We start from the raw sequence: 24,915 nt of genomic DNA on the forward strand, positions 1-24,915 counted from the left end.
CGCACTCTCTCCCGAGACAAACGCAACACACACACACACACACACACACACACACACACACACACACACACACACACACACACACACACACACACACACACACACACACACACACATGCACATAAACTCTCCATCCCCCTCCCTCTCTCTCTATCCACCCCTTTCTCTATCTCTCTTCGCTGTTTTCCTGTGCTGTTCACACAATTTTTCTCTCGGCTCTTGAGAATTGATCTTGATAAGGTTCGTGTGTCATTTTCCAAATCAGACGCTCATGGTTTAGGCTCGAGAATAGCTTAATGGTTAGCTAAAATTGTGACTTCCTGATTTTTTTCCATATCTCAAGACAGATATTGTCAGCGAGTGAAAAAAAAAAGTTTGGAAAGCAGTTAAAAGCAAATTTGGTTTGTCTCCTAGTGTCTTCCGTAGGTCCATGTTATTGTAACTCCCGAGAATTACAAGAAGCAAGCAGTTTACCAACCTTCTGCTTTACTGTTGAAATGAAGCGTTATCATGGTAATGTATGTAAACATAGCCTCAATAGAAAGACAGTAACAAAGAAATCCTGTTGAACGAGCGCAGTGAGCGTGAAAGTGATTTGGTTGCAACAGAGGAAGTGTTTTCCTTCAAGAGAAAATACTGCATGGCATCTTCACTAACACAAGATCTTTAAGTGTTGGAATCACTGGATCATAATCAGGATAAACTAAAAGTGGCCAGTGACGATACTTATAAAGTTTCCTTAACGCACTTTGCTTACGAGGTGACAAACATGTGAAGACAAGGAAAAAGAAAGACAAAAAAAAGAAGGAAAAAAAAAAACTTCGCCTGGGTTTGAAGTTCCCTCTCCTGTATATCGGTGTCTATCGGCTTCTTCTTGGTGCGTTTTTCCGTCAATCACGATCACGAATGCTTGGACGATGGGGAGGAAGAAGGGAACTCGATCACGGTCTCGTTCGCCTATCACAGACAAAACGAACCTGGTAGAGTTCAACAGATTCGATGCGGTCGAATACAGCGGATGCAAGGAACCCGAGTGGCAGTACGATCCTAGCTTGGGTATGCTACCTGCATGACAGTCGCTTCTGTGTTGTGCTGTATAAACTTGCATGCGAAAATATATTGCACAGTAAACATACCGTCTTATTTCCAAGCACAAGTTTGCATGTACATGTATCTCAGACTACGAATTGCAAAGTATATAGGCGTTCTGGATATTTTAACTCACTCATTTTATGTTTTACAGCTGTAAACTATTGATACATAAAAATGTGTGTGTGTGTGTGTGTGTGTGTGTGTGTGCTTTTTTTTAATAGGGACTGCGATAAAGTAGATAAAAGGTTTTGTGCACCCGTCTGTATACGTATAACAATTAGTGGTCATTGGTACATTATCAAACTGTTAATCTATTTAGTGCTAAGTGCTTTATTTGGCAAGTTTGACGCACTTCCAAACCATGTCAAAAGTCTTACAGACAGACCATTCTGTCTCATATTGTTTGCTACCAAAGATATTTTGACGATGTCAATAAAATTGATATCATTAATTGTAAGGATAATGTTGCTAACTCGCTCCTGTTGATATGAAATACAGCAACAACAATAATGATGATGATAACGACAATAAATAAAAAGACAATACAAAAAAAATTCATATTTCTGGTTCCACTTCCGAGTTTCAACAGCTAACAAGCAAAAAAATAAATAAATAAATACATTAAAAAAAAGGCCTTCAATGCAACTTTCTGATTCTGCTTCCGGGTTTCTTCAGCTGAAAAAAAGTCTCTTAAACGCGCGCATGCGAGGGAGCAAAGTGACTTTTTTTTTGTAGAGTCTGAAGGGGTGCGAACGCCCCTCCCCCACGCCCATGAATAATACATAGAAATGATACGGACTCATATATTATAAAAGACTCAACAACTTTGCATTCGATGAGAAGCCAAAGTATGCTGTTTCATCACATCCACAAGATGTCAACATATAATTATTTTGTGTGATATATCACTTCTCTGCATCGCATAGTAGATCATCGATTTTTTTCCATCTCCTCAGCTGAATGCTGGTAATGATAAAAAAGACACTACGATAGTAAATATGATATGTTATAATGAAATGATAGCATTAATAATAGCAGCAATAATAGCGATAATGCTAACAATAAAGAATTAATGATAATGATTACAATAATGATAATAGAAGTATAGAAAATATCATTTATTTAGCTAAAATATTTCCCATAATTCAATCATTTATGAATGTTTAATTTTGATATTGATAATGTCCTGTAATGTTTTCATCAATTTCATTTCGTGGAATATAAAACACATGTAACTAAACTAAACTTGGAAGAATATACAGCAAGCAATGCAAACAAGAACTACATCCAATGGGCCTATCGAGGATCACTGAAAAAAATGAAATCGATCTTATTATTAATTCATCCTCTAGTGATTGGTTGAAAGAGCTTCTTGTGATTATAGGTATTTTCAGCTGTATCAGAGTATCGGTACGTTTGACACTCCATTCCATAAAGTACTACTGTATTTGCAAAATGACGTCACATAGCATTTCTGAAATTGTGCTCTTACACTGTCACTCTGTGAAATGTAACAATTGTTACGTCACACAGCAATTCTGACATCGTGCACTGCATGCGTCGCACCGTCACTCTTTTCTAGTAAAAAATAGTGACGTCACAAAGCAATTTTGACATTGCGCGCTGCTCGTACCGTCAGTCTGTGAAATGTATCAATAAAACTTCTTGTAAAGCAATTGTGACTTCATAATGCAATTCTGACATTGTGCATTGCTTCGTACCGTCATACCGTCACCAAGTGTGTGGAGGATCTTCGCCGTCACTCTGTAATGTAACATTTTTGAAAAAAAAAACAGTTGTAACATCACAAAGCAGCCTGACATCGTGCGCTGCCTTCACAGCATCGCATCCACCACTACGAAACGACTTCTCGCTTCGCACTTTCCCCATTTACCCTTCTTTTGTTTAAATTTTTGATCCAAAATGTTAAGCAAATATACAAAATTGCCTAATTTCGAGTTTCTGGTTAAAACTTTAGGCTTCGGTGTCTCCAAAAGAACTACTGTATTAGTCTGGGTGCCAAAGCCATTTTTTGGGCCTAACCTTGTTTTAAAGTCCACCCAATGTTTTTTGATGGTTTTACCCTATTTCGAGGGTGCTGAATCCGAATCTGGATGATGCAAGTCATGCATCCTTGAGGGTTTTGAGATATTTAAGATGGCCGCCAAAATGGCCGCCAAAACCGGAAATTCCCATGTATTTCCTTGTAAATGGTGAGAAATTGAGAACATTTGATGGTTTTACCCTATTTCGAAGTTGCTGAATCCGAATCTGGATAATGCAAGTCTTGCATTCTTGAGGGTTTTGAGATATTCAAGATGGCCGCCAAAATGGTCGCCAAAACCGGAAATTCCCATGTACTTCCTTCTAAATGGTGAGAAATTGAAAACAATTGAAAGTTTTACCCTATTTCGATGGTGCTGAATCCGAATCTGGATGATGCAACTCTTGCATCCTTGAGGGTTTGGAGATATTCAAGATGGCCGCCAAAGTGGCCGCCAAAATGACTGCCAATTAAAACCAGAAATTCCAATATATTTCCTTCTAAATGGTGATAAATTGAAAACAATTGATGGTTTTACCCTGTTTGGAGGGTGCTGAATCCGAATCAGGATGATGCAACTCCGGCATCCTTGAGGATTTTGAGATATTCAAGATGGCCACCAAAATGGCCGCCAAGACCGGAAATTCTCACGTATTTCATTTTCAATGGTGAGAAATTGAAAACAATCGATGATTTTACTCTATTTCGAGGGTGCTGAATCCAAATCTAGATGATGGAACTTTTGCATCCTTGACGATTTTGAGATATTCAAGATGGCCGCCAAAATGGCTGCCCAAATCAGAAATTCCTATTATTCCTTTCTAATGGTTAAAAATTGAAAACAATTGATGGTTTTACCCTATTTTGACAGCGCTGAATCCAAATCTGGATGATGCAAGTCTTGCCTCCTTGAGGATTTTGAAATATTCAAGATGGCCGCCAAAATGGCCGCCGAAATGACCGCCAGTTAAAACCAGAAATTCCTATGTATTTCCTTCTAAATGGTAAGAAATTGAAAACAATTGATGGTTTTACCCTGTTTGGAGGGTGCTGAATCCGAATCTGCATCTCCTGCATCCTTGAGGATTTTGAGATATTCAAGATGGCCGCCAAAATGGCCGCAAAACGGAAATTCCTACGTATTTCATTCTCAGTGGTTCAAAATTGAGAACAATTGATGGTTCTATCCTATTCCGATTTCAAAATGGCCGTCAAAACCGGAAGTTTCCACGTATGTCAATTTTAATGTTTCGCAATTGAGAACAATTTTATCGATGATTCTACCCTATTTCGATCACTGTGCTGAATGCGAATCTGGACGATACCACCCTTACATCATTGAGCGTTTGGAGATATTCAAGATAGCCGCCAAAATGCTCGCCAGAATGGTGAGAAATTGATAACATGGATGGTTTTACTCTATTTCAGGTTTTCGTCAACGGCAAAATCTAAACCAAACTATACTCTGCTGATAAACGAACGTATATTGTACATCCCAGTTTGAACTTGCTGTACAGTGAAACCAGCTTTACCGGATATCTTGGAGTTTGTAAGATACAGCTGTGACAGGAATGAATCCTGCAAGACTTCAGATGCGGTTGAATATTTGAAAGATTACACTGTTTCATCTACATATTATCATGGATATGTTTTGAACTCTAACAATCAGTGGACAAGACATACCCAGCTCGATCATATTGTGATAGTGATGTAGGGAAGTTTACTGAGATTCCCAACTTTACCTGTTTTCATCCATGAACAGTTTTAATCGTTTCATCCATGAACACTCACATTGGTTAATTGGTTTTTATTGGTGGTTCTTGATGACATTGTTGAAGACAAGAGTTGGACATTTTTATTGTTCTGCTTCAAATTTTTCTTCAATATGATGTAGATATATATATATATATATATATATATATATGTACATATATATATATGGGGCGACAAACCTCGTATCTACAAAATGTCACATGTTCAGGAGAGAAAAACAAAAACAAAAACAAAAAGCAAACAAACATGGCAGCCAAAGCACTATTACAAATGAGAGGACCCTTCCTTTGACATGCCATGGTAGCTTCATTTTTTGGGGTAAGACAGCTAAGCTTTGGACAGGACATCATTAACTGATTATCTGACTGTTTATTCAAAAAAGTCGTTTTCACTAAAATTTCAGATACAGGGTCTTGTCGCCCAAGCGACGATATCATATATATATATATATATATATATATATATATATATATATATACATACACACGAGGGGATGGAAAAATCAAAGGTAACGCGCAGTAAAAAAAAAAATCAAACAAACGACAACATGTAAGGTAATAGTTGATAGTACTTACGAATATCATAATCACGCAGAGTGCTTTTGAAATTACCCTTATATTGATATCTACTATAGTGGTCATGGATGCAACCATTTCTAGTGACGTAATCAGAACATGCTACAAGTTTCATAAGAGTACGCGGTGAGACTCATAAGAATACAAGACAAATTTCAACACCAAATACCAGCAGGCCATAACTTAATATTACTCTTATAGCCAATAAGGATTAACTTCACATCAGTCCGCGGAGCCCTTATTGGCTATCACAGGCATTACTTTATAACAACTGTGCATGAAAACAAATTCAGTCTTATCTTTGTGTTTGTACGTTTCAGTATGATGTCAATATCATTTTCTCTTTCCATCACGTGTTAAAGTTCCGTTTGAGACATATCGGAATACCTCAGTATATTACAATACCATTGTGACAGTCATTTTGGATGCCATTAATTGTTGGCTGATTTGACAAATTTGCTCAACCGACATGACCGAGTTGAATTCAAGAATACGGATTATTGCTTGTAATCCCTCGCTTCACGTTATAGCACAATACTTCACAATCTATAAGAAAATATCAAGGAATTTCCGTTTATACAGGACATTTGTAAATATCTCAAAACCTTCAGCACCCTCGAAATGGGGTGAGACCATCACTTTATTTTCAAATTTTCACCATTTAGAAAAAAAAAATATTAACATTGGAATTTCAATTTCTGCCAATTATTTTGGCGGTCATTTTGGACATCTGAAAACCCTAGGGGGTGCAAAAATGGCAACAAAAAATGTCGAGGGTGCTGAATAGGGTCTCAAAAATGTCAGTATTGACAGTAGTATTTTGGCGGTCATCTTGGAATTCTCAAAACCCCCAAAACACAAGAGTTGCATCAACCAGGTTCGGATTCAGCACCCTCAAAATAGGGTAAAACCATCAATTGTTTTCAATTTTACACCATTTAGAACGAATTAGGGGGCCTACATGGGAATTTCCGTTTTTGAAGGCTATTTGGGGGCCATTTTGGCGGCCATCTTTATCATCTCAAAACCATCAAGGATGCAAGAGCTGTATCCTGCAGCTTCAAATTCAGCAAACTCAAAATATTGTAAGACCATCAATTTGTTTTAAATTTTACACCATTTAGAAGGAAAAAGGGGGTCTACATGTGAGTTTCCATTTTTGGCGGCCATTTTGGTGGCCATCTTTATTATCTCAAAACCCTTAAGGATACAAGAGTTTTATCAACATTCTGATCCAGCACTCTCGAACTAGGGTAAAACCATCAACAGCTTGTCAATTTCTCACCATTTAGAAGGAAATGCAGGGGAATTTCCGGTTTTGGCGGCCATTTTGGCGGCCATCTTGCGCGCAAGAGTTGCATCATGCAGATTCGAATTCACCACCGTCGAAATAGCTTCGAACTATCAATTGTTTTCAATTACTCACCATTAAGAAGGAAATCTAGGAATTTCCGGTTTTGGCGGCCATTTTGGCGGCCATCTTGAATATCTCAAAATCCTCAAAGATGCAAGAGTCGCATCAGCCAGATTCGGATTCAGCACCCTCGAAATATCTTAGAACCATCAATTGTTTTCAATTTCTCATCATTTAGAAGGAAATACATGGGAATTTCCGGGTTTTGGCGGCCATTTTGGTGGCCATCTTGAATATCTCAAAATCCTCAAGGATTCAAGAGTTGCATCATCCAGATTTGGATTCAGTACCCTCGAAATAGGGTAAAACCATCAATTGTTTTCAATTTCTCACCATTTAGAAGGAAATACATGGGAATTTCTGTTTTGGGCGGCCATTTTGACGGCCATCTTGAATATCTCAAAACCCTCAAGGATGCAAGAGTTGCATCATGTAGATTCGGATTCAGCACCCCCGAAATAGGGTAAAACCATAAAAAAACATTAGGTGGACGGTAAAACAAGGTTCAGCCTTTGGCACCCAGACTATATTCATTTCGGGGGTGCACTCCTCAGTGAATAGTTCTTTTGGATTCACCTCTGCCCATAGTTTTAACCAGAAACTCTCAAGAGTTAGACAAATTATATTTGTATACCATACTACTGCTACACTACACAGTATTACTACTTTAACTACTATTACTACTATACTACTACTACTACTACTACTACTACCACCACTGGTAGTAGTACATACACTGCTGAGTGTACATAATGCGTATTTGTATTTGTGTAATACATAACAGAATTGACGTAAAAAATCAAAAAACAAAAACCAAACAAACAAACAAACAACTGGTACCACATCAATCCACATACAGGATCTAGATACATGGATGAGTCTTTTAACTTCCATGTGGAGGTCCCAAGGTCGAATCCTGTCAAGGGCTTCTGTCATTGGGCAAGATGTCCCTTTCATGTAAAGTTACTATCTTTACGTAAAAATGTATAGGTAACTGGTAATGTTAGTGTAATAATGGCTGGGCTATCCGTAGCCACTACAGCGGCTATCCTAGGCAAATAGTACATTGTTGTTTTTATAATCTATTATTATCATCATTATCGTTATAACAAGAATAATTATAGTAATCATAATTATCATTATTATTTTATAATCAATAATAATAATGATAATAATAATAATAATAATAATTATTATTATTATTATTATTATCATTATTATTATTATCATTATTATTACCATCAATACTAGGCCTATTATTATCATTATTACTATTGTTATTATTATTATTAGCATCATCATCTACCACAGATATTATCATTAATGATTTTTGCTAGCTCATTATTATCACTAAAATGTGAAAAATGAAAACATTTTCTCTTTTCTAGCGTACAATGGTACTGAAAGAGCACTTGACGTGATAATATGCTTCTTTCAGAAATCATGCAGGGGGTGGGGGTGATTTAACATTATGTGTCAGTAACTATTTCTTATTATTATTTGTAGGGCCTATTCATTAGACCAAGAAACAAGTCAAGAGAGTGTGTAGGACTTACTTCCATTGAAGAAAGACAACAACAGAAAACCCCTTAATTTTTGTGGAATTCTCTTTATATTGTTGTTCGTCGGTGACTGTTGTAGTCTTCTCATCTAGCCATGACGGCACCGACACTTCGTAATTCATTAACTTTTGCATTGGTTGTCCGATTTTCCCTCACACTTCACTGATGTGTGCTACTAGAATAATATGAATCTCATACTATTCCTACAGTCACTCAATCCACCGACTTATATTTGGGTGCCAATCCCCTCTACGCGACGGACATCCTGTTTTGCCACTTTGTCTTTCATTTCTTCAAGACTTTAAAAATCGTGTTCGAAATTATTTTAATCACTGAAGTGAATTTTCATGGTTGGCAAATCCATTGTGCTTCTCTCGGGGGTTAATGGTGCTTTTGTGATGAAGATTTTAACCCCCACTGAGAAATTTAATTCTTGATACAGTATGTACAAGACAAGTACTGTACAGTGTATTACGTACAATATTGGCAACAATCCCCAAAGTTTGTTGAGTGACGTCATTGGTTGCAGACGATGACAATACGCGCACAATCGATCCTTCGATGAAGCGTGCATTTTTTTCGTGATGGATGCCGGATGGATTAACAAGAGCCACCTCCGTGGTGGATGACCACTTCAAGATCCTCACACTATTTTAGCGCAGCCGGCCCGCTGTGCGTAGAAGCCATCGTTGGCTTTAAATAATCCACACACACATGGTTTACCATTGTACTGATACACACACACACACACACCTAGTGTGTACGCACACTCACACAAAGTCAAAGAGGTTCGCTCTTTACACAAAGTCTAGTCACGCACGAACATCCGCGCGATCTCAGCAAAAACCAACATCTCCAGTAAACTACGATAAGGATTGACAAATATTTCTGCTGGATATTTGTACTGGAAAATATCACAAAATAGAAATACCATTAACAAGCGATGGGCAAAAATAAAGTGGAGGATGGGGAGAAGCTGGTGGATGAAGAAGATGGGAAATATGGTGAGTATGCCGTCCAAACTTTGAAGTGTAATTGCTCAGTCTACTTCACTTTCTACGAAGTGTGTGGGGTGGTTGCTAGTCAGTGGCGTCCCGTGTTACAGCCCTTGTCCGCCGCACCGCTCGGTGCGATGAAGGAGACACCAGTGACCAGTACATACTGTACATCATACATGTATGATGGGGTGTTGGGTTTGCGGACACTTAAGTTCGCGCATGAAAACTTACCTATTTTACATAGAATATGCACCCTTTACCTCAAAGACTTGATATAGACCCCTCCTCATATACTACACAACATACTCTGAAAACGGCGTGAGAATTAACCTGCTAAATCGTTGGATTTCCCCTTCAAAGTGACTCCATGTACGCGCATACAAAAAACCCAAAATAAAATGTAGGGCCTATGTCACTATTAATATGCTGCGTAAAAATGACACCGATTTGCTCGCGACTGTCTTGGTTTGTGAGTATTCTAAGTGCTTTTAATGTTTCAAATTCTTTACCACAACAATAAAGTCTTTAAATTTTGTATCAGAACGTTTTGAAACAGTGTGATCACTGTGGCTGTGTCTGTGTATATATATGTGTCACACTGTTAACTTGTAGATTAAGTGTAACCCTGTAATGCTGTACTAACCCTGTAACAGTAATTGAGAGTAATTTTCGCATCCCAAAAAAGCTCTTCTATGGAGAACTCGCTGATGGGAATAAGCGTAAGGTGGGAGGACAAAAGAAGCGCTTCAAAGACAACCTGAAGTTCTACCTAACAAAAGACTTCTCCATCAACACCGAGTCCTGGGAGACACTTGCCGCAGATCGCCCTTCCTGGCGCCACGCTATTGCTGTAGGGGCCCGTAGAGCAGAGGAGCAGCGCGTCAAGCAGGCAGAGCACAAACGCCAGATGCGAAAAGCTAGAGCAGCCAACCCCAACAGTGTAGCCCCTACCCACTTCTGCCCTAGTACCTGTGGGAGAGGCTTTCTTGCCCAGATTGGCCTCATCAGCCACCTCACCCATCGAGCCAATTGATGTCATTGGTCATCCTCGAGAACGAGGGACGAACACACAATTGAGAGTAGAAATCTACTGCTGAAGTCGAAATATTACTCTCGTCGCCCCCCCCCCCCCCCCAAAAAAAAAAGAAAGAAAGAAAGAAAGAAAAAAATAATAATGATTTTAATGCCGGTCTCGAATCTACAATGAAAGTGTGCAAGAAAATACCTCTTGGGAAGTGGAATGTTGGTAGGGGCAAGCATGGTAATTAATTAATTGGTATAGTTATACCGGACACCATGGTATTGGTAATGGTATTTACCGGACACGCACATTTTTGCGTACTAGTAACATTCTGTACGCACGAGACTTTGTAGATTTTAGCCTCACAGAACTTTGTGTGGACCGAAATCGTAAAAAAACGCCACATAAAAATGTAAAAACACGAAAAAATTCACATTTTACCTCAAATTTATAGTTGAGTGACCTGCACCTCGTCATAGTTAATATTTATGCATGTTTAAATCACATTTCACGACTGAAATTCTATGAAATCCCACTCATATACAGGAAAAATGCTGAAGATTCCAATAGAACCAAAAGTTCACTGATCGATATCGGAAATTTGTAGCTATCGTCCTCAAATGCGAACGATGTGGAATCGGTTGTGCGCTAATAAGGGGCCCGCAACTCGTCACCCGCGCGTGCAGCTCCTATAGACAAAGCACGTAAACTAGAAGTAGAGTGTAACCAGATGTCGATTTCTCACAAGGTTTTATTGCGTGAATTGTTCGAAATGTTCAAGACTGACATTTTACCGTAAAATGCGAAAATTTGAGCCTCATTTCCCGATTTTTCTTTGTCATCCGCTCGGTGAGAATGTGTATGGTGATTTTTGGGATAAATTGTGATTCTGGTGCAAGGACTAGGTGCTACGGAGTCCAGACTTGTCCAGTAATTTTACTTTACAGTAACGTTAGAAGGGTCATCTAGACCAAGTAAGTTTTACAAGACAGACAATCTGCTCTTTGCCATGTACATGTACAAGTACCAAGCCTACCAAGTGTGGATGAGTGCTAAATTCCTTTTGACTGTTGACAGCCTATAAGAAAACATATTTTAAACTGTTTTTAAAGCCATGATGAAATGCATCTTGATTTATAAATTATTAGATCTTGACTCTAATGAGTCTATTTTTTTTTATCCTACATGAGCTCAGATTTGAATGTGATCATTTTAGTACAAATACATGGTGTAAGTTAACAGTGTAGGCTTTTTAATTTCGTGTTTATTTCAAGTGTGATGTAAGATAAACTTATCATCTAACTCGTCTGGTCTCAAAATAAAGATAAAGATAGCAACACATGTAAAAAACTGTACTGGAGAAATGATGAAATACATACAGGGAGTTGAAATACTATATAGGGACTCTCTCTTCTACAGTGTACATATTCTAAATACTTTTTATATCATCATATGAGTGGCTGCTTATAATGATTTAAGGAATTTTAAAAAGGATAATAATTTTGATTTAATGATATTGTTTAAAACAATACATGATAGAGCCTGTGATTATAGGTGAATAACAAAATGATGCTTAAAGTCATTCTTTACTGGACATGGGTATTGTTACAGAGTAAGAAAGTTTATGAGCAAAATATATTTGTCTTGGCTAAGGCTCCCAACAAATCATTCCAAGAGAGAGGGATATGTAGTTAAATACATTTTATAGACAGAAAGATAGAGAAGGAGAGAGAAAACTAATATTCACAAATTTGTGTACAATTGTTTATGATTATGCTTTTTTTTTCATACTTTCATTGATATTTTTGAAAGAACTTCCACACTGAGAATTAAAATGTTTCCTTCTTTTGTAAAGTTACATGAACAAAAAGCTACAGTAATATCAAAAACTTCCACAGTTAATGATAATTATTGTTAATATTCCAAAGCACAAAGAAGCAGCAGGTGAAGATTGAACATCCAGTGCTGAAAATGTACAGGGGTTCAGAACTGAGGACACAAATTGAGTACAATATGTACCCTGTCTCAAACGAATGCAGGCTCTTCAGTAGTATCAGCTTGATAGCATCACTATCATAGTCCAAAGAGACGGAGTTAGAGGCACCGTAAATACACTCATTTTGTCAGATCTTCATTTATAGGGGATCTCCAGTCTAAATATAAGTTAGTCTGATAAGAAAGAGTAAAATATTACGAGTTCAACAGTATAAATTTGATCGAAATCGGATGAAAAATAGGGAAATTATGACATTTTGAAGTTTCGATATTTTAGGGGGGAAACAGTTCTTGATTGTTCAGTCAATATCAATATATAATGCAAATGGCAAAGTGACCATGTCATTCCTTCACAATTTACCATTGAGTTTGTACATAAAATTGTGAAATTTCCGGTTTTTATTTTTATAGCGCAATTATACCCGAGGCTCAAATCCTCATACTTGTTGTAACTGATCACTTTTCTGAAGTTATTCAACTAGGAATGACATCATGTTTAAGACTTCAATGACAGAAACATTGAATTTTCATCATTTTTTGTACACGATCAATGGAAAATTTTGAGGGTATGACATGGTTAGCTCACTCATTTGCATTCATATCCACTGTACAAGAACTGTTATGCAGATATTAGCACGGCTTCAAAATGTCATAACTTCCTTATTTTCCATCCGATTTCAGTCAAATTTTTTACCGTTGAACTTGTATTAGATTTTACTCTTTTTTATCAGACTATAAAGTTTAATTTGGGCTGGATTTCCTCTTTAAAAGTATGTCTAATTGGCCTCTCATAATAGTGGACCATTGTCTATTCCCCTTCTGATTAAAAGAAAAGATGGAAGAAAGTGAAATTCATGATTTATGATGCACATTAAATGGAAACAAGTGTTTGTGTACGTACAAAGGTACAGCTTGTATGTACACTGTGCTTGCAAACGTTACAAATCATAATGTTTGGTGACATTATATCATGATTTTATTTCAGTTACTGCCATTTTACTTCCCAGATGTTCTTAAATTCACAAATCATTGCATGCCTTGGACTTAGGGTTAATAATTTACAACGTCTTTGCAAACTATTGATCTTTCTCCTATTCCAGTGGTTGACTGCCCGTTCCCCTAGCAAAACAATACAGTCAATACAATACAATAATTATTGTAATGTGCTCTTCTACAAAATGTACAAGTTCCTTTACAGCACTTTGGCATCATCATCTATAGCTCAGCTGCTAAATAAAATGCATGTATACTGCATTTCAATATTAAACAATTACAAAAACATGAACTACAACGTGTGTAGTAGATTTCATGAGGTACATTTACAATCGTAAATTGTAAATTGTGTTACCAAATCACACTGTCTAGCTGGACCAAAGAAGTTACAGACATGTGCCAATTTTTATTGCATGCTGTCTTTTCACTTTCATGTGCAATTGCACAACACATCAAACTTTTTCCCCTAATTCAAGTGTTAGATTGTTGTTTTAAAGAGAGTTGGCATACATGTACAGTACTTACAGCTTTTAGACTTTTTATCCTCTCTTGAATATCTCTTCATGATTTTGCATGAAGACGCATGAATGCAAAGTGTTGCTACAGTTGTACACGAACATTGTATGATCCAGCACACTGTGAACTAGCAGTGAAATGGCCAATTACTTGTAATGTATACCACAGCTCAGTTGATAACATGTTCTCTCTAACCATCCATAAAATGTGTTTGATTAAGAATGTCAATATACATGTACAGGTGTATTTGTACTATGCAGATCAATCTCTTTTTGCTACATTTCATACACATAGAGATATAGTGTAGGTAGTGCAGTCATGTGCAGAGATAAAATAACATTCTATGTCAAGGAGGGACTCATATTTATAGTTTTGTGAACTATCCTTGCAGAGGGTTCTTTACAGGACAGTGGCTTTTACCTGTTGTACAACAGTAGACTTTGCACAATGTACCTCAATACAGTGTAATAAGAAACATTTGATGATCTGTGTTTTCATGTAGTTTCCATTCATTACCAGTCCACTCTTTCTCCACAATTGTGTTGATGTACATTGTATTTGTAAATTATAGGTATTCACTTTGCCCTTTTTTTTTCGGTCAGATGTTCAGGCTCTTTTCCTGTACAAAATACAATTGTACGTCTATGCTTCAAATCCCCACATAGGTTGTACATGTACGTAAGATAACACTTCACAGTTTAAAGGGATGGTACAGTATTGGAGGAGATGAGAAATAGGCTTTTAACTTTTTGCGAGATACCAAGAAAACACTTATGAAATACTACAGAGCATACCATTTCAAGAGTAATTCAAAGTTTATTTGATGAAAATCGGGTTTGGAATGACTCAAACAGCAAAGTGATCGTGAGAAAGTGTGGATCCCGCACTTTATTAGAATCCCTCTTTTTTGGATATCTCAGCCATTTCAAAACCAATTTTCATCGAATAAACGTTGAATTCCTCATAGAATTACATGCTCTTTCATATTTCATAAAAGGTTTCTCATTATTTCACCAAAAAATGTTAGAAACCCAAAATTAGGTCTCAACCAAAACTGTAAAGATCCCTTTTTAATATTATAGCAAGAAAGACTACTGCTGCCAGTCATTTTCCAGGAGCTCTATTTCTCACTGGTCATTGGCTAGCTGGGTGATGAGAGGTCATTTTTAGCTGTTTTTCCTTTTACGAGTTGTTCTATTCAATGGTTATTTTGCCTTTCATTTAATTAGTAAAGATTAAAAAAAAATGCTATGCAACAATGTTTATGGAAAGTCAAAGAAGAATGTCATACCTGAGTTTCATCTAAATCAAGTTTTTGATAATTGATCTGTATGCAAATCACAGACAATACGTAGGGTTTCCTTTTTTTTTTACAGTTATGGTGTATTGGTTATTCAGAAGATTTGTAAATCTGTAAAGGAAGTTTCATAATTCTGAAGGCTTGTTGATGTAAAAAACAAATATGTTTTTTGTTTTTTTTTTATTCCAAAGGTTCAAGAATCCAAAAAGAAGCTAAGGTTTGTAGGTTTGTTCAATAGTATGTCCCTTCTATTCATTTTCAAATTTACACACCTTATTTCATTTAAATGCATAAATTAACCAAAGTTGGAACAATGAACCTTTGCAATAATAATTCTTATTGTATTGTAATCCTGTGGAATATTGGCACAAATGCTAGGATAAATGAATCTTACAGTTGTATTTCAATTTCGGACAAAGGAATGCCTAGGCTTACTTTATGTAGGGAATTTATGTGTTTTGAAATAATGATCCTTACTCTCATTTTGTTTTTGTTTTTTGTGTAACAAATTGGTGTGGACAAATTTAATCTTTTATTTTCAAATGAAAGAATATAGTTTTCTGTAATCATTCTACAATTTCAGAATACATGTATTTTCTTTGCAAGCTGTAATGCAGACAAGTCATCCATTTTGTATGTTCCACCTTGTAGTCTGGACATAATGCAGCCATTGTGTTCTGTTCCCTTCAATCAAATCCCTTGAATCTCATAGACAAGTCTGTGTTTATACAATGTACAGTGTAGTCCCTTGCCCGCTGAGATTTACACATATATTCTGTATCATATTGTATTTGCAACATCAACAATCAATATGAATGCTGAATTCATCTCGTTGGAAAACTCTTGCCAAGTGCCCTGTAGTATTTCTTATATCATATGGATTTTTGAGTAAAGTTAGAGAAATTTGTTGCTTAATCTTTTACACTTGTGCAGTTGTGAAAATGCACCAAGAAATTGTGAATCTTAATACAAAACATACATCATACACTGTACATGTATAATTTGGTAATTTTGCACTGGGCATACACTGTACACATAAACCACCTTCCATTATACTGTACAGTACATCTATTGAAATAGTGATAATCCCTGATGAGCTCTTCTATGTGCTTTCCATTTAATAATTCAGTACTGAAGTCACTGACAGGTAAAATTACAGGGCTGCCAACCTTGAGTGAGAGTTTGGCGTGAGACACTGCGAGGGAGCGGAGCGACCTCCTGGCTAGCACCTGGCGGCCTGCTGTACGGCCGTACACGCACGTACTACGTACACAGTCAGTGTATGTAAAGCGATGTAAACACAAGTCATAGCCATACATGTACTGTAATTTGCCAAAAGTACAAGCTACGCTCATGTGGTATAGGTAGAAGCCAATCGTAATCCAATAGCTCGTCGGCACGTCTTTGCGCGCGAACCGAAAACGATTATTATAGGTTAAGCTTTACACCCGCGCTGGAAAATCTCGACATTTTGGGCTTGGGCATATCGATATTCGGAATATCAGAGAATTTAGAGATATATTTATTTTTGTAGTCATGTACAGTCCATTTAGGGGGTTTAGCGTGAGATTTCGTTTATCAGAGTGAGACAGTCAAAATTGGTTGAATTGCGTGAGTCTCACGCTCAATGCGTGAGAGTTGGCAGCCCTGAAATTATTAAAGCTCATTTGTAGATCATGTAGTCTACAGTACAGCAGTTTGCTAATGAGTACAGCATGTACACGTATGCCAGATACAATACCTGGTATACAATTGTACAGTGTACATTGTACGTACGTGTACACCAATCAAGGTAATGTATTCCAGTATAACCCCCATGCACCACTTCTGTCAAGGTTTTATATTGTTTTGCTGGGTCTTGTTCTGCTTCTGCTCCCACTGCAATATTTTCCAATTAGAATGATAAAAGAATTGCTTCCTCCAATATGTATAGTATGTGCTATCATAGTGCCACGTTGCACATTTGTTATGATCCCATGTTCTTCAATTTCATAATTTGACAGGTTTTACCTTCAGCATTAGATATCAAACTACATATTGCTCTACATTTGTAAATCTCTGTGTCTAACAGTAAGGAGCAAATTTTATTTGAAATGTCTGATGTGTTTTTATTTACAGTCACCATACTGTATACAAGCACTGTAGGTATAAAAGAGAAAATTCTAATGACTATGATAGTAAATGCACCAAAATATTACCTGGTACAATATGTAGTTACGAGTATTAATCTACACATATCTAATTTCTTTATCATTTGAAGCAATAGGATAATTTTTTGTTTTTCTATTATATCTTACCCATTCAGATAATCAAGATATTCTGTGAATTGAACAATAATTTTAATACGTTCTTCAAATCAGAGTACAATGTACTATACAGGGACTGTACAGATGTACTTTTCAAGACGGAATCATCAACCAGTTGGAGAATTTACAACTGTAGTCCCGAATATACGTGGGCAAGTGTCTAATACAATTGAATGGGAAATGTGTGTTCAAGGAAAATCAGCTTGTCCTCTGCTGGTTAAATATAAACTGTTGTTTGACTAGTTTACATGTTAATGCTACCTATTTACTAAAGCACTGTCACTTGTAGCTTTGATGATTGTTCTTAACTGAGAGAAAACAGTATCGTACATCATTTCTATCTACTGCAACAGTGACTAGGATGTTGAAACATTTTATATTCTACCAACCAAGGCACCTCCTACTCAAATGCCCATCATACACAATCTCTCTCTCTCTCTCTCTCCCACCCAAACACAATGTACAAACACACTAGAACTCTCCCCTACCCCCCCCCAAAAAAAAAGAGAGAAAAAGAAGAAAGAATAGGGAAATAAAGAAGGCATGATACTAAAAAGAAAACAGAAGAACAAAAACAAATTTGCAAATTATCCTCATGAATTTTGATTATGTGACGCACTTCTTTGCTTGTAATTCTTCTCATGTTCGTTGTACTTGTATCATGTTCAATTACACTGTGCACCCAGTACTTCCATCTATCTTTTCTAGCTAATCCCTTCATTATTGCCCCTACCGTCATGTTGACTGCCTAATTCACACTAAGAGGCCCTATGGCTGTTTCTCCTACAAAGGAGTCAGCCTCAACCTGTTACACTGTTACCTGGCAACGAACCGCCACCCAGCACAATGGCTGCTCATTGTGAACAATGAGAGAACCCTCAGTGCGCCGGCTGAAATACCCTCTCTTTCACGGCTGTGCGAACAGAGCAGTGGAGAACCATGGGTTACAGCGGCAATATTTACTATCTGGTTAAATTCCCATCCGTGAAACTCAAAGACCTGCACTGCATATTGAAGCCTGTGACCCCTTTCAAAAATACATGCAGCTTTCTGGCGCTTGCTCTTCTACAGATAATCAGAGAGAAAAAAAAAAACAATTACCCAACAACAAAGATGTACATGAATTGAGACAACAAATTTAATCTTGGTGACACAAACTAATAATCATGACCCATGATGCATTTGTGTGTTTATAAGATTCCAGAATGGCATTTTACATTATCCTATATCATCAGCTCCTGTAATCTTTATACATGTAGTCAGCAGAGGTATTCTCAACCAGCGTTATCAAAGCTAGACAATACAGTTCCTGAGTGTGTAGACGAGAACTCTTGAGGTCGTAGTCTGTTTCTACACATGTATACTATTCAATCATAGGAGGGTGCATTGATGGGCTTCTGCATCTACAGTAGATGTACAAAACACAAAGTGGAAGCCATAGTCATAATTAAGCTGCTACAATGTAGATAGGATCCTCCTGAGAATTTTCAATACTTGATTATACACTGTACTCTATCAGTGAATTTAATGGAGAAATACATGCATACTGTACAAACTGTTCATGGACCTTGTGACATGTGTGTATTTAGAGCTTGGTGCCTGTGAGCACAATAATTGACTTAAATTTTTGTTTTTAGCCAAGAGCAATATGATCTTATGAATCTTACTATTGCACATTTGCTTTATCATTCTTCAACCATTGTGTTATTTAAAAATGTTTGTATGCTGTGTGATTCTTTGATTTAACGACAATAATACATTGTATCTCTTTATGCATGGGTAAGTCCAAGATAAGGTCCCCTCAAGAGGGAAAAATTTCATCTTTGCTCAATATTGAAATGTTTGGTATCATTTTGAAGCTTAAGAGTTGAAGTTTCAAATTTTATGAAGGAAAATATCATAATTTGTAAATTTATGCAAATTTCAATAGCTTCATTTGCATAATTGCGACTTACAGCATTACATTATATGGGACATTTTTTAATTTATAAAAATTAATATTTATTCGTAGGAAAGCAAATGATATTTGATTAATATGTTTACATACGAAGTTCATCGATTAGTTTGACTTGGTACTGTACATGTATGAAAATTTAGGGATTATGCAATTAATTGTGCAAAGTAGATAGTGTCCTATAAAATATACACACCTTTTAGAGGCATAATTTGTTGTATAAAATCAGAAGAAAAGAATTTACCACAGATTTTGCCAGAAAACTCAGTTTTACACAAATACTTGTATGTGTACTTGTATGTACTCCCCGATGCAATTTCATGGACTGCGTATGTATGGTGCTGGTTTTGAACATTATTTTAGAGGGAGATTAACCATTAATAATTGAAGAGTTTTGTCGCAAAACCGGTTAAAAGTGTACTATTTTTTAAACAACTAAAAGTTAGTTGATCAGCAGATGGAGCAACACAATTTGTAAAACCCTTCCAGTGATACCTCACTTGTTATATGATACAAAAAAATAACAGAGTATTCTTAAAATTAACGATAGAAATATCCCATGTATTTTTTATCATTTCTTTTTTTTTTACAGCTTTAGTAGCAAATATGTGTATTTCAAATTAACAAGAATGGAGTTAACTCATTTTGCAGTCAAACTCTTTAAAGTGTGGGTCCTCCACAGTACAGATATCATTTGTGATTGGTGACTGTAGCTTGGACAATGTATCATGTGTCTACATTTCAATCTTGAGTGAAGCACCTGCAATTCTGAGCTCATTGTGAATTAATCAGCCATTTTCCCTTGCTCACAATGTGCCGTACATCATATGGTATGAGCATGAATGTTCATCATGTACGACATGTATATACATGTACATGTATACTGTTAGAGTCCTGTGTGTACATTGTGTTCCAGATGTTTTCCCATGAAGGGGTACGTACATGTAGAACCATAGTATCTGGAGATATTCCCAGTTGGTACAACAATGTACGGGTACACTTTCAGTGAACCAGACATGCAGGTGCTGCCCTTAACTTTTTTTTTTGATTGAACAAAATATTGTACTTTAGGTTTTTTACAAGTGTGTGTATCCCTGCCATGTTTTAATTTATTAATCTTGCTTTGTAGTGAAAGGAAAAAAGTACAATGAAATAGCAGCTGATGAACAATGTACAATATTTTTAGTGGGTTCCAATTCATTACTTCTGAAAAGATTCTGAAAGATGTAATAGATTACTGTACGTGCTACTTTTATTGTTCCTTTAAAGTGTTTATGAAAAAACAGGAAACTATGAATAAGCATTGTATTTTACTTTTTTTTTTCTTCAGGTAAAAATAGGTACAAACTATGATGCATTTAAAATCACTGATAATATGTGTACAAACATTATGCATCATCTGTACATGTATGTACATGTAAGGCAGGAAATGGTTCACAAATGCACATCATGAACCATTTTATACAAATGTATGTAAACATAACATTTGTGCGATTCTTTTTCATCACTGAAGTACAATTGTGCAAACATGGCTCACCTGTCCACACAACATGCAGAACATGCAGTGGAAAATTCACTTTGATTAAAATTTTTACAGTACAGTGTATTTTGTGTGTTGTCATTGCAGTATACTCCCAACACTGTATGGAAGCATTAGTTTCAAAATACATTGTTTATTCACTGTTTCCTTTATATGACTATAGATAGAAATGCTACAATAAGTATTTTTGCTTGTTTATTTATTGTTGTTTTTCGTAATCTTGCACAATCCCAGATATAATTTTTGCTATGATGTACAATGTATATCAGAATTTGAAAAGGAAACATGCTATCGTCTAATCTATGGATGTGATCAAGGATTATGATACTTGATGGAATCTCCAAATGTTCAAATTTAAGTGTTACATTTAATAGCACAAAAAGCAATGTCTGTAAATGCGTGTGTACACTGTCTCTAAAAAGATAGCATTCGCTGATAATATCTGTATCAGATTTGAGATATGTGTTGATCCGAACATTCACTGAAAAGATACAATGCATACTTGTGTACACTTGTGTATAGTTGACTTTTGTGTGACCGGGACTTGTCAAATAAATTCTAGCATTTGATGGCCAGCAAAAAATTAAAAAGCTGGGTTCGAAATTGCCAATGGTCCGCTGGCAATTGGCCACCCAAAATCTCGTTGGACTAGCTAAAAATCATAAAATTCTGAAGTAACTAGTCCGTCTGGCTAGCCAAAATATTGCTTCAGTGTCAAAATTTATTCTAAGTAGTCCGCCTGGATAGTCAAAAAAAAAGTTAAATGCGACCCCTGATAAAGGCATGTGAAAATAACATTGCAGACTGGCTATAGCGTTTTTGTGCATGATCAGATTTCATGTTGTTACAAGCTTTAATCCATTAATCATTTGACCTAATTGCCCTGCTAGTGGGTGATCACATGCCTACATGGGCCATGTATTCATTTCTCAGTTTCATTTACTGGTCAATTCTAATAGAGTTGTAAGTTGACAAACTGTACGCAGTGGCATACTTTGAATCCAACAACTTTATTCAAAGTATTAAAATTGCTTGGAATCACTTTGGATTTTCAGAATGGTTTTCTGTAAGTAATGTTCCAACACATTATTCGCTGATATCTATACGATGTGGTCAATGTTCACACTGATGGGTAGAGTTTCTCATTTTAACCCAATGAGGAGTATACTTGTACTTGGGACTAGTCTTCAAGGGGTTAAGGACAGCTTAAAATACATGCATCAAGTGGTAGATTTGTAAGGCAGAGTGTAGTGATATGTTTCTCTGGGTCTCGTGTGTTTGATTTTGTACACAAGAAATAAAATGTTTGATAAAGGTGATAACCATGTAAATACATTTTCTTAAAGCATGCATATTATTCACTACTTCTGCCATGATCTCTTTTGTATGTCTTCTGCATGAAGTTCTGCTCATTGTTCTGTCTTGTTTTGTTCCACCATTTTATTTCAGGCAAACCAACAAAGTATGACCCAACATTCAAGGGACCAATAGAAGACAGGTAGGTCACATTAAATCTGAAAAATCATGACAAGTTTGGAGGTTTGTTATACATGCTACTTGATTTGCTTGTTTGATGGAGATATTAGTTATATAGCTCTAGTAGCTGGAATATATATCAGGTTGTGTGAAGCAACCAAGGCACAGAATGATGAAATGCTGAAATATTTGAAGGGTTTTATGTCTAATTCCATAGCTGAATGAAGAGATTTTATGTTTTCTGACATACAGTACAATGTAGTTTCTATAACTACTGAGCCAATTTGAAACCATCTGGAGATCCAAAACTTTGAAATATGGGCATTATAGGAGACTTTTAATTAAAATGTGCAACAACTTATTAATTTTTAATAACATGTACATGTAGGGGTAGGACATATTTCATGTTCTGTCAAGCTTTTGATATGAAGTGACCTAAGTGTATATTTAAGCACAGTGTTTGCAAAGCAATATATGGTATCATAAATTTGCCCCCTCTGAAGCGCTGAGCAAACAAAACTTACACTACTCCATTTCCGCTTGCTTATCGCAACCACAATCAGCTAAGTCTGATTTGCCCTTTTGCAGTGGTTGTCATGGTAACAGTGATGCCATATCCCTAGCCAAGAGCCGATTCAATTTTAATGGATCCATATCTTGTTCGCTCTGCTTGGATTTCTGCAGGAGCTGTACAGATGTCATCTGCTGCCTTTTATTCATTGTGTGCTTCGCTGGCATGTTTGTTGTCGGCTACTGGGGTGAGTTCATGCTTTGTACTTGAGGTCACAGGGCGGCTAGTCTACTGTACAGGGTGATAATAGCTTTTAGAGTGCTGACATGATGAAACAGCAATTTATATATCTAGTTATGATTGTTCAAATTTCTTGAGAGGGTATGTCTGGGCTTTTTGATATTTTTAAAAGTCAGGGCAACTATTTTTGAAATAAATGCTTCGCTCAAAAGGATGTGTTGTAAATGTATTGATCATGCACTTCTATATTATTAATAACCTTTGAATAGAATACACAGGTACCATGTAAAGTTTGTTCCTAACACAGCATCAAATTTTAAAGATATATGTAGGTGCACCAGATTCAGACTGATACAACAAAAATATTAAGATGTCACATCAATTTGTTGTGTTTAAGTTTTATTCACCCATTATATTGTACTTTATGTTGGTGTTGGTTTTAATGGGATGACTGAAATTGATTATATCATCGAAAATCATCAAAACATACCTCTTGAGGCTGTAGCCATCATCTTTCTGGCAGAGTGCCAATTGGTGTATTTGATATGAAATACACTTGTACTGTTTTTGTTGAATGTCAGGGGCTTACCATGTACATTCAGAATATAGAGTGAAAATAGAAAAGCACTCTGAGAGCGCAGACCTCCGCCAAGCAGCTACTTTCCAGCAATGGTGTTGATCTACCCAAAGAGATTTTAAAAGCTCTTTGGGCTCTTCCATAGAGATCAGTGACTTCCACCCATAGGCATACATGCTGAAAAATCGCCTGATTTCCCAATATAGAAGCCTTTCTTACGTCATAAACCCTCAGCTGGGCGGCGCGCCTCGCCCTAGCAGAAACTAGAGCATGCACTTTAGTGCGTGTTTGAAACCTCAAAAATGTTCGCCTTGAACTCCCAAGTTCATTGACCCCACCTGTCAAAATATAAAAAATCCTCCATAAATTCCCCCAACATTCTCGGATCTCTACCAAAATTGATAATTTGTTACTTGTGTCATTCTCAACCTTTCCTGTATGAAAGTTTCATCCAAATCCGTTAACTACTTTTTGAGTTATTTTGCACATGGACAAACAAACAAACAAACAAACAAACAAACAAACAAACAAACAAACGGTATCAAAGAAAAACACAACCTCCTCCCTTGGCGGAGGTTATAAAAGTTGTACATGAGTAACATCCAGTCACAATGAGACATACTTGTACATTTTCTTTTTTACAAGAAAATACTCATAGACACACACTCACACACACACACACAATGATTTTTATATTTTTGTTTGTTTGTTTGTCTCTTTTTTTTCCAGCCTGGTCCCATGGCAATCCAGTCACTCTCATCAAACCAACAGACACCTATGGCAACATTTGTGGATATGCAGAGAATGTCAAGTAAGAAGATTGTATAGGACCTACTTTGTATTATGTACTCAGTCTATTAAAAATGTTGTGATGTTCTTCTTTTGCATATTTTGCTATTAATAAAATCCTAACAATATTTCCTCCTGTGGTACAAAAGCCTTGTATCATGTCCAAGGTGGGATATTGCCAACTTGTTTTTTTTTTTTTTTTCAACAGCTTTTTTTTTTCTGCACCTGAAAAATGATCT

General features: G+C 36.5%; 1 protein-coding gene across 1 annotated transcript in view; it reads left to right on the forward strand.

Annotated features, from left to right (window-relative positions):
- The first annotated feature begins 9,336 nt into the window (after positions 1-9,336).
- LOC139728755 (choline transporter-like protein 2) overlaps positions 9,337-24,915 on the forward strand; it is a 35,116-nt gene continuing 19,537 nt past the window's right edge. The window contains exons 1-4 of the mRNA XM_071639697.1: positions 9,337-9,464; positions 22,533-22,581; positions 23,244-23,317; positions 24,617-24,698. Of these exons, the coding sequence (XP_071495798.1) occupies positions 9,404-9,464; positions 22,533-22,581; positions 23,244-23,317; positions 24,617-24,698 (266 nt within the window). The 5' untranslated portion in view covers positions 9,337-9,403. The remainder of the gene's footprint in view (positions 9,465-22,532; positions 22,582-23,243; positions 23,318-24,616; positions 24,699-24,915) is intronic.

This window comes from Diadema antillarum, unplaced genomic scaffold (assembly GCF_040938485.1).
Source record: "Diadema antillarum isolate AM-2024a unplaced genomic scaffold, OU_Dant_1.0 seq00000197_RagTag, whole genome shotgun sequence".
NCBI classification, from domain to species: domain Eukaryota; kingdom Metazoa; phylum Echinodermata; class Echinoidea; order Diadematoida; family Diadematidae; genus Diadema; species Diadema antillarum.